The sequence below is a fragment of the Rutidosis leptorrhynchoides genome, chromosome 2, assembly GCF_046630445.1.
Source record: "Rutidosis leptorrhynchoides isolate AG116_Rl617_1_P2 chromosome 2, CSIRO_AGI_Rlap_v1, whole genome shotgun sequence".
Classification (NCBI taxonomy): Eukaryota; Viridiplantae; Streptophyta; class Magnoliopsida; order Asterales; family Asteraceae; genus Rutidosis; species Rutidosis leptorrhynchoides.
Window position 1 is genome coordinate 548,276,499 of NC_092334.1, and position 12,289 is coordinate 548,288,787.

At 31.2% G+C, this 12,289-nt stretch overlaps 1 protein-coding gene across 1 annotated transcript; it reads left to right on the forward strand.

Annotated features, from left to right (window-relative positions):
* The first annotated feature begins 4,936 nt into the window (after window positions 1-4,936).
* On the forward strand, window positions 4,937-11,057 carry LOC139893046 (crossover junction endonuclease EME1). Its single transcript, XM_071876182.1, has 12 exons — window positions 4,937-5,377; window positions 6,607-6,750; window positions 6,941-6,984; window positions 7,108-7,392; window positions 7,485-7,638; window positions 7,837-7,946; window positions 8,067-8,242; window positions 8,517-8,580; window positions 8,669-8,787; window positions 9,067-9,156; window positions 9,355-9,469; window positions 10,618-11,057. Exons 1-12 carry the CDS (start codon window positions 5,050-5,052, stop codon window positions 10,783-10,785), a joined length of 1,797 nt encoding a protein of 598 aa, XP_071732283.1. The 5' UTR covers window positions 4,937-5,049; the 3' UTR covers window positions 10,786-11,057.
* Window positions 11,058-12,289: the final 1,232 nt, after the last annotated feature.

Here is a 12,289-nt window from a genome sequence, read left to right on the forward strand (position 1 = left end):
ATTTCTCGGGTATTACCTACCCGTTAAAATATTTTCACCATTAATCGTTTGTACAAAGGAATTTTTAATTACAATCTTTATGAAAATATACTTACATATATATTCTCTTCAGATGTAATCATGGATTTAATGAGTTAATATGATATTAAACTCATTTGATTTACCGTTAGAACGAGAATATATAATCTCTAAAACATTAAAGATTACATAATCGCCATGTCGATCGAAGGTAATTGATGTAGAACGTCATGTAGAACGATGATTATGCTCGAGGTATAGATTGCGATGTTGAGGTGTGGATTGTTGAAACTTGGGTTGTTGATGGTACTGGTGCCATTGGTGCTGAGGCTGGTGATGTTACTGGTGTTGGTGATACTGCTGGTACTTGCAAATTGTGTACCGTGCTCTCTAAAGTTAATACTCGAGCTCGGAGTTCTCTAACTTCTTTTACTAACCCTGGTTGGTTATCAGTGTGAGATAGAGGTTGGATATCTTCTCTAGTTCCGTTAATGGTAGACTCAAGACCAAAAATTCTTGCAAAAAGGGTATAAACGGTGTTGCGAACGGGTTCGCCGGTGAACGGGTCAAGTACTCCAAGGTTAGGTGGTAGATTCGGTTCATGATATGGAGTACCTTCTTCCCTCCTCCATAGGGTGAGTATGTCGCGAACCCACCCCCATTTTCTCCAGTAATCACGGTAGTTGATTGGTTGATGTGCTCCTGTCACGCTGTCTTCGGAGTCAGAGGAACTTGGTCAATTCGTAGAGGCCATCTTACGCGATCTCAGGAAAGATTTTTGGTATGAAGAGTTTAGTGACAACAATTGATAGTTGGATGGTATTCTCAATGCATATTATGCATATATATATATATATATATATATATATATATATATATATATATATATATATATATATATATATATATATATATAGTACCAGGATCCCTTAAATTACGAAGAAATTTACGGAAGATATCAGGCAAAATCTACCGTGATAGATACGCTAAGATATGAATTTGTCTATACACTATCTATGCAATAAAGGCAGTAGGACGTGTCTAGACTTAGAATGATAAGCAGGTAATTTTTGACACGAAATGATAAGCAAAACTTTTGACATGCAGACACGGTCGAAGTCCAGACCCACTAATACATCTAAACAACTATCAGTTAGACACACTAATGCAAGACCTGGTTCGCTAAGACCACCGCTATGATACCAGCTTTCATGATCCGTCCTAATCTATTTGGACGAATACATTACATTTGGTTACATAGCGAGGTACTTGACCTCTATATGATACATTTTACAAACATTGCATTCGTTTTTTAAAAGACAAACTTTCATTTCATCGAAAGTTGAAAGCATGCATACCATTTCATAATATATCCAACCATAATTGACATAATAATAATTTTGATGAACTCAACGACTCGAATGCAACGTCTTTTGAAATATGTCATGAATGACTCCAAGTAATATCTCTAAAATGAGCAAAATGCACAGCGGAAGATTTCTTTCATACCTGAGAATAAACATGCTTTCAAGTGTTAACCAAAAGGTTGGTGAGTTCATTAGTTTATCATAAACAATCATTTCCAATATTTTAATAGACCACAAGATTTTCATTTATAAATATATGTACACTCGCAAGTGTATAAAACCGTTCTGCTTATGTTAAGGCCTCGGTAACCAACCTTAACAATAATATAATAAGTCATCTTTGCAAAGATGGATATGTACACTCGCAAGTGTATAAATAATCCTTGAAGTACTAAACATCCGCCCACTAGCTCTTATGTCTAGTGCAGCCTACAGGATGGGGGTGTTAAGCCCGATGGATCTATCTTTAGGATTCGCGCTCACATGCTCTTATAACATGTAACTAAATTACCTAGCACATCAATCCGCAGAATTATCATTTTTGATCACTTGTCTCTATTTCGTAAAGCATTTATAAAATATTGCATGTATTCTCAGCCCAAAATATATATTGCAAAAGCAATTAAAAAGGGAGCAAATGAAACTCACTATCCAATATTTTGTAGTAAAAATATTCATACGACGAAACTGAACAATGTAGGGTTGGCTTCGGATTCACGAACCTATATCAATTGTATATCTATTAAAACATATAATGAAAATCACATAATTTCCTTTATTAATTATATATTATATATTATTTATGTGTTTGTAGTTTATATAATTTATATTAAATTTCATTTAAAAATATATACTTATATTATATCTTAAGGTATATGTTTTATATATATTTAAAATGATTAGAATCTATACATTTAGTTATATTAATATATACATATATATATATATATATATATATATATATATATATATATATATATATATATATATATATATATATATATATATATATATATATATTTAGTATTATATTAAAAATATCGACTTTGTTGTATGTAGGTATTTATATAAGAAATGTTAATATGTCTTATATATAGTTATATAGATTAGTAATATAATTGTAGTATATGTAATATGTAGGTTTTATGTACCAAATATCTATTTGTTAAGAATGATAGTTTTGATATTAATGATTATACTAATAATAGTCCTACTAATACTAATAATAACTTTATTAATAACGATAATAATAATAATAATAAAAATAATAATGATAATAATGATAATACATATGTTAATAATGATTCTAATAATACTAATAAGTACATAATGATACTAATACTAATATTAATAATAATAATAATAATAGTTTGTGTTATTTTGATAATAATAATAATCTTAATCATAATAATAGTAATAATACATATATTAGTAATAATAATAATGATAAAAATTATAATTTTAGTAACAATAACATTAATAATAATAATAATAATTTTGATAATGAAATCTACCTTCCAAAGCTTTTCAAAAAAAAAATGTCTCGAACAAGGTTCGAACCTGAGACCTCTCACTCATTCATCAACACCCTTAACCATTCCTCCATTTCAGTTTTTCTAATTTATAATACAAACTCAAATACTTACCTATTACATGTTTCAATCCACTTCATCTTCTTCACCAAAATCTAAACAATCAAACAACTTCATTCTTAATAGTCAATCATCAAAATAGTTTTAGGACTTTTAAACAAACATGAAACAAAAAATAAAAGTGTTCTTGTAATTAAGAAAATTTTAAAAAACTAAGAAAAAGCCTACTGCTGAAGCTAGTAGCTTCTAAAAAAAAATTAATGTTTTCAATTTTGAGTTCGTTTTGGACAATCTTTACAACATGAAATATGTTTCAAATCATTCCTAAAAACTATTGGAATCGTCAATTGAACTTAAAACTTCAAAACAAGCTCTAATTTCTCAATGAACAAATTAGTTGACTTTTGACAAAATAACTTTGACTCGCAAATTCGAATTCGTTATTAAGAATTGAAACTTGAGATTTTACAGAAAGTTTAAGTAAATGATTCCTAACAACTCTGCATTTTTAGTTTTTGAAATTTGTTTCGAATTCAAGTTTGTGTATCTCACTGTCAAGAACACAAGAACTCAAAAATTGATTTTTAGATTAAGAGTATTATAGGTTATGATTACAACATGGATTGTGCTGCAAATCATTCCTATAATCTTTATAGATCATCAAATTAACTGGAGATATCAAAGCAAACTCGAATTTGATTCAAGAACACTTAGTTGACTTTTAAAACCCAAAACTTTGACTCTCAAATTAGAGATTAATAGAAAGAATTTAGAATTGAAAACTTACAAATAGTTTAGTTAGATGAATTCTAACACTTCTGCATTTAAGGATTTTGAAATTTAACACTAAATCAAAATTTGGCTAAAAAGATGAAGAACAGAGGCGTCGAGCAATATTTTGTGATTTTTGGTTTGTAATTCAATCCTTAACTTCAGTAGTTCATTTATAATGTAAAAATCTTTGTTTTTGAAGATGACAGATAACAAGATACAGACATGAAACAAAAAAATTAAAGCTCGATCGTGATATGTAACAAACTGGGAATCTATTTGTACTATTTTTTTTTTATTTTTTTATAATTATTATAAATATAAATATAATAATAAAAGTACTTTTTAATATTATAAAAATAAAAATAATATAAATAACAAAAATAATGATTTTTATTAATAGTAATCATAATAACCTTAATGATAATTATAACATGTTTGTAACTTGAAAAATAACAATACATATAATTTATTTAGTAATTTCAGTAATAATAATAATGATATTAATAATATTAATATTGTTAGAAATACTAATATTAATATAACACATTATTCGTATTAAACTTTTATGTCTATATATATTTAATATTACTGTTACTAATATTATTATTAATATTAATATTAATAATGAAGTTAAGAATCTTAATATAGCACTTATATTCAAATTTGTAATTACCTTTAATATATTAATATTACAATTTATTATTCATACATATATATATATATATATATATATATATATATATATATATATATATATATATATATATATATATATATATATATATATATATATATATATATATATATATATATATATATATATATATATATATATATATATATATTCATTTACAAATAATGTTCGTGAATCGTCGGGAATAGTCGAAGGGTAATTTGAATATATGAACATAGTTTCAAAATTTTCGAGACTCAACATTACAGACTTTGCTTATCGTGTCGGAATTATATAAAGATTAAGTTTAAATTTGGTCGGAAATTTCCAGGTCGTCACATTGTGTATTGTAAAACTCGTGATTAATAAATTTTTTCTTGCTTTTCATAATAGAAAGAGTTTTAAAAGTCAAGATTATGAAGCAGTATATCATTTCTAGATAAAATGTTTATTTATTATGGAATAGCAACAATAAGGGTTCAAAATTTCAGTTATAGTAAATTTGAGGGGGTAATTATGTGCATGCTCCAGACTTTCAAACTTTCTGCACAAATCTCCTGTGTTACCGCTGAATCGAAAATCAAAAACAAACAATTGCAATTGAAATTTTGAAATTGAAATTGAAATGTCTAATAACCCTATAAACATAATCATTTCAGACGACGAAACAACCCCAATTCAATTGCAATCAAAGAAGAAAAAACAGAAAACAATTAGTACTGTTTCAAACCCTAATTCATCAACAGTTTTCATAATCGATGACGAACCAACTCCTCATAAGTCATCATCGTCTTCAAATCTGTTCACTCCATCATCAGTTGTACCAGAAACACCTTCAGTTGTACCAGAGACTCCTATGGAAGATGAATCATCACGTGTTCAACCATTTTTGGTCAGATGCAACTACAACAACAATACAGTTTCTTTGATTCCTGCCCCCAATCCCACCTCTGGTATTATCTAAATTTAATTAATTAATTATTTTTGCTTTGGATTATATTAGTATTAGTATAATATAATGTAATGTAATGTTTATTGGAAAATTGAGTTAATAAAAATATGATGGAGTGACAATATATACACAGCAAAACATAGTCTAATGATTATAATTATAAATTATAATAATTTTTAGAATTAAATTAAATATCACCTGTAAATTGGACCATGGTTCCCAAATGAAAACTCTCTACAATTTCTGTAATTATGTTAACGAATACCGAATTACGCATGCTATGTGTTTTTTTTTTTTTTTTTTTTGGGGTAAGCGAGGAAACCCTCCTATAACGAGCACATTGGCTCCCATAGAAGGTAAAACCTCGAGTAATCAAGCCCCCGAGCGCGAGACCTGGTACCGGGTGAATTGCGCATTATGCGCACCCTCTAGTCACACTCTTATCTATGTTCTTAATTACTTTAGAATCTGCTATTTCAGTATCTGCTCGTAGCTCTGTTACAGTAAGGATTAGCATCTAGAAATAAGTATGTTGACTGTTACTCCTTTAATCAGTAACGACTTTACATTTCTTTGTGCCTACTTACACAAGTCAACGGATTATTAATAGTTGCGAATAATTTATATGACAAGAGATGGTGATATGGTTTAAACAAGTGTAAGTCAGAATCGGGTAGTTTCAAATACGCGTTAAAATGGTTTTGTTTTGTCTTTTGACACGGGGCTAGTTCGGCATGACCCTTGAACATTTAATGTGCCTTTTTTTATTTTAATTCATGGAATGATTAGTAATTTATTAATTCGGTACAATTATGAAAATCATAACTTTGAAGGACTGATATGTTTGTTGTTTGTTAGAAAATTATGTAAGAGGGTGTTAGCATTGAGTACAATATGGGTCAGATTTGACGTGTTAGACCCATTTAAAATGTTTTACCTTTATTAAAAAAAGTAATAAATGTTTTGAAAATATTTGACCTGCTTGGTAAAATATAGCTTGAATCAACACACTTGTAGGTATGATGCTTTAAAACAAATGCTGCATATACATACAAGTGCAAACATACATTATGTGTTGATAGAACATCTTGATTTATGTATATTCTCTTTTGAACTTTGTTCGATTGTAAAAAGTATATTTAATTGTTCTTTATGACTCACAAGCCAAGTTTTTGTTAGTTAGAAGTTCTACTGTTGTGTCATCAATATTACTAAGATGTTTCTTTACAGGATTGATTTGTTTGGAATCGGATGAGGAACCCGAAGGGTCTGGAAGCTTTTCTAGGAGACTAAACGAGACTAACTCAGTTACTCTAGAAGTGGATAACGATTTTGAAGTGCGTTCTACATGTTCAGAACCTCCAATATTACAAGGTTTATGATTTGAAAATCTTCATATGTGGTGTGTGCTTGAGTCACTGAAAAGAAAGGGTTATAAAGTTTTTATCTCACACTGGCTAAAACATATACCTCTTCTGCTATTTGTTGAATCCGCAATTTTAGTTTTACTTTTGGAACTTCTATTAATCATCTATACATTCTAATACGAGATATGTATGTGCAGACAATTCTTATTTCCCTTCTATTGTACAAGTTGATCTTCCGCAGGTTCTTTCACGCTTAACCTTCTTACTTATGCATTTTGTTTTTTTTATTATTATTTTATATTTATATATAATTAATAATTATGTATGTGCATGCATTCATGTGAAAGCTTGATGTGTTTTTCAGGTTTCAGATCACTCTGAAGATGATATTCTGCATTTGACAACTAAAAATATGCAGGTTCAGGGTCATTCTGAAGATGATATTTGGAATTTGACAAGTAAAATTCAGGTTTCTGATCATTCTGAAGAAGACGATATTCTGCCTCTGACAAGTAAAAACGTTCAAACGAAAGGTAAAAACAAGGGTACTCCAAAAAAGAAAAATAGTGCTCCTGAGAAAACGGAAAAGGTGAGAAAAAGTAAGGAAGAGAAAGCTCGTTTGATGAACGAGAAGAAACAACAAAAGGAGGTATCTGTTTTAGCTAACAAATGGTCCTAACTTGGATTTAACTTGGTATAAATGTATTAACTTACTGATATATATATATGTACCTTTTAAAGCAAGAAAAGTTGGATAAAATAGCTCTAAAGGCACAAGCTGCTGAATCGAAGAAGATGCAGAAAGAAATTGAAAGATGGGAGAAAGGAAAGTTTGCTCAACAATCGATTGTGGCTAAAATCGACACTAAAGTAGTAGAACAGGGATCAATTGGAGGTAAGATTGAATGTCATTTTTGTGAATCTTTTTTCAATGTTGCAGAACGCGGAATTAATCGGTCAAAACCGGTCAAGGTCAAACTTGGTCGACATCTGAGTCCTCCCCGAGTAGCGATTTTTGCAACCTTGCTTTTTGTATGTTTATCTATTTGTGAATCTAACATGTGAGCATCATGTGCCTTATCCCTTAGTTTAGGACAGTTGCTTACAAGGTTGGCTGAAAAAGGTATCACCTTTCAAATTACCTCAAATCCTGTTGAAAGGTCAATCATTTGGACCATGTCCGTTCCCGAAAATATTGCTGAGGTAAATTTTGTTTCGGGTCATATTAGTTAGTTGTGTGTTGAGATTAGTAATTAGTTGATGATGAACTAATTGAGCTGTTAGCATTTCACACTGAAATTAACAGTTTTCTATATGCTGTAGGCCTTGACTCGTGGGACCGTCATCCCATACGTATTGCTTGTGTTTGAGGCAGACGAATTTTGCCGCCTTGTTGCAGATGAATCTCTTGTTGATCATGTCTCTCGTGTTCAATCCATCTATCCATCTTATACACTTTGTTACCTCACAAATAGGCTTATGGCCCACATCAACAAAAAGTGAGCTTTATCCATTCTTCTTCTGTAGGACATTTAGCAGACCGATTTAGCATATTTTTGTGAAATTCAGGTTATTTTTTTATTGTTAATAAGTCAAATTAGGTTACTAATGGGCAGTTGGGCGGATAAAATGTCGAAAGGGTAACAGGTCAAATTGGTTCAAGTTGCGTTCTTGTCTTTCCTTTGACCTTTCTAAATAATTAACATGTCAAGTATGATAAATTTTTTTTTGATTTATTGATGTTTTTTTCTAATCTCGTATTGTACTGGATAGGGAACAAGAACATTACAAACATCCTGGCAATCATAGTGGGTGGACTCGTCCACCTGTGGAACAGGTTAATCTTCAACGTTTCTTTCTTCTTTTTTTTTAATGATAAAGATCAAGATTTCAGATATAAGACAGTTTTATTTTACTATTTACAGATGCTTTCAAGATTATGTACACATTTTGTTGGGGTACATTCAAGATTATGTACGGATGAAGCTGAATTAGCAGAACATGTTGTAGGTCTGACGTGCAGCCTAGCCTCTTGCCAATTTAGGTACTCAATATATCTTCTTCTTTTTTTTTTTTTTTTTTCAATTGTCGTATTAGGGGGTGTTTGCATATGTTTTTAACTGTTGACAGTGATTATGATACTTGATATTGTATTGTTCAGTTTTTGAGTATCTAATGATGTTGGATTTGTAATACGTTTCTTTTTGTTTCTTTAGTCGCTCTCAGTTGCATCAATTTCTATAGTATTTATTTAGATATTTATGTACTGGAAAGTTATTTCATTTGATTTTGATAAACCTGATAATAATTATGAAAATTTCAGAAAGAAGCTTACTTGTCTATCTGTCAACGCTAACGGTTCCCTTATCCCCAAAGATACTACTGACCGAGCTCTTATAAAAAGGAGCACTTGGTAAGAAATTTCGTAAATTCCAAATTTCGATTTGCTTAGATTTTACTTTTTTCCGTAAAATATAAATCATAACAAATTGTTCTTTATGCACAACTACAACCAACTAGCAAACAAGAGCCCTCTCTCTATATATTTCTTGTGTATAGATGGATCGAGTTGCTAGCAATATGAATTTTTTCTGGACTATTTTTCTTCTAGGTTAAAAGCATTAATTGCCATCCCAAAGGTGCAACCTCGATTTGCTGTAGCGATATGGAAGACATATCCAACAATGAAGTCTCTTTTGAGTGTCTACATGGATCCAACCAAATCGGTAAGCGTTAAGTTTCTTTTCACCACGGTGTCATAGTGGTAAGGCCTCTCGCTATCCTCACAAGTGGTCTCATGTTGCATAGAGGTGTGCAGGTACAAAACCTGACTAAACTAGTTTGGTTCAGTTATGTCCCGAGTTCCAATATGTAGGCATGTAGCATAAGGTCGGACCAAATTTTTTTTCCGGTTTGGTTTGGTTTTTTTTGTAATTATTTTTGGGTTAATCTGACAAAATGTGGACCAATGACTGGACCCGAAATAGCTCGGTTCGGTTCAGGATTGATTTGGTTCCCGCTGATTATCGGTTCGGTTCCTCGGTTTTTCCTGTGATATGCACACCCCTAGGTAAACATCTTGTTGGTGGTGGCTAGGGTCGGAAACATCATGGAATACGATAGTTACGCTGCGTACATCCGAGTTAAAAAGACTCGCCCTCTTCGGAATAGCTTATGATGACTATCTATTTGAGTCAATCATTTCGTAAATCTGATTGACTAAATATCACAGTTACACTGCATACATTATTCATTGTAAAGAGCGTTTGACTTTCATTGTTTCCAAACTATAATGTTTTGTGTAATGCGAACAGTGGCGAATCCATGATCAAAACTCAATGGGGTCCTAGAATTATTTTCTCAAATAATTATGGTTAAGTGGTTTTGTTTACCTCCAAAAAAAACTCTAAATCCTAAATTTAAATGGGGTCCCGTAGTAAAATTTAGTGTTGTCCTATAATTAAAAAAACATCCCATACCGACATTCTTGCTATCCTTAAAAGCCGTTCCCTCTTCTTCTCCACCTACATCACCGTCATTCCCTCCCCTTCTCCACCTACATCACCGATTAAAAACAAAGCAAGAAATTAGGGTTTACACCTGCCTACCTTCACCATCTCCATCGCTTCTCATCCCTGCCTTCGTAACTCCTCGATTTGGGAGACGGACTAGGGCTTAATCACCTGATTTTATCCCTGTATATACGTTAGATAATTGTTCGATTATAGGAAAATGGCATCACTATTATCTGTTCTTTAAAAGTACATCGTTAAAAACTTTCCAGACTAGTGGGGTTACGGGACCCCACTGGTTAGAGTGTAGACTCGCCACCGAATGCGAACTAATTTGGTTTTGCTTAAACACGTGTATGCAGGAACGTGAAAAAGAATTTTTGCTTGCGAATTTGATAACGGAGGGGGTGGTTGGAGATAACAGAAGGTTAGGAGATATGTGTTCCAAAAGAGTGTACCGGATATTAATGGCACAAAGCGGAAACACTAAAACAGACGACGTTGAGAATGGTGCTGATTTCTTTCGCTGACAATCGTTACGATATCTTATGTTTTAATCAAGTGTATGTAGCAGTAACTAGTACACTAGGGCTCTAGGAGTAATCTTTACTTGTGCCGAGGCTGCTGTTTCAAGCTATCGTTATTTGCTTGCGATGGCTGTTAACAGCGGACGAGTTAAAACGCGTCCTGGATTGAAACACCTCAAGGTCTTGACTTGTGAAGCATAAGTAGGGACGTGCATCTTTGCATTGCAATTACATTTAAGAATATATACAGTAATCATTTTCTTTCAATAAGCACTTACCTGTAACTTTATAGTCAACTATCAACTTTTTTTTTTCCCGGCGAAAGGAGAATAACATTTCATTTGGTCCTTCATCAATGCAATGAAAGGAACCATAAAGTTACAAGAACAAAAGATGACATTCGGCTAAGGAACTAACAATATTACAACTATAATTTAAGCTGAATGACATACAAGACCGCGATTGATATCTCAAACATAAGATTGATGACTAAAACATAACTTAAAATTTGTTGCCCATAAAAACACCTTGAACTTTATTTGACGAACGATAGAAGCCCATCAAGTGTAGTTTTCGTTGAAAATGAAGTCGTTTCTTGCAAACCAAATAGCCCAAAGAGTAGCTGGCCCGATCAATCTCCAAAACTTTTTGTCTCCAATTCCCATGCCATGATACCAATCGGCCGAGAAGTTCAAGATAGAGTCCGGAATAACCTATCTAATATTCCACCATTGGAATAGAGCTGACCAAATATTGAAGGACCAAGGTCAACTATCAACTACCCATATTATATGACTTTCAACTTCTTTTCAATTTTCATTATTAAAGCATACTGTTTAATTTAATAATCTCATTCAATATATGTCCAAATCAATTTAAGTTTGATTTTATTGAAAACAAATCAAATTGATCAAAAACAAGGGTTAAAGTAAATGATTTATAGGTTGTATTATCAATTATAGTATTACTTTTATTTTTTGGCTATCAATAAAAAAAGGCAAGCTTTATTTGATTTTATATTCTCTTTTGGTTACCAAAAAAGCGAGATTAAGTTGTTTTCAGAATAGTGATCCATCTTTATTGAATTGGGTTTTATTTCTTTTAATCAAAATCACCTTTTTAAAGGGTTATTGTTCCCTAACAAAGGGTTGATTTTAGTCACTATCTTTTTTCTTTCATCAGAAAAAGGGTTTTACTTATTCAGATTTTATAATAAAAAACCCATTTCTTTTCTTGATTAACCTAGTAATCCTTTTAATCTGGGGAAATCATGTTTTCTCTTATACGTAGTAAATATTTCTGTAAACCTAAAAATATAAAAAATCAGATTAACCATCCACCTGTTCGTTTTGTTAAATTATTAAGTTTTTATATAATATATCGATATCGATATCAAAATATATGACACCACTTTAAGTATTTGTTAAAACTATAGTCATCGTAACGATAATGATTATATGTTACTGTGTTAGCATTACAAGTAATGGCTTCTCATTTTATATGTCAA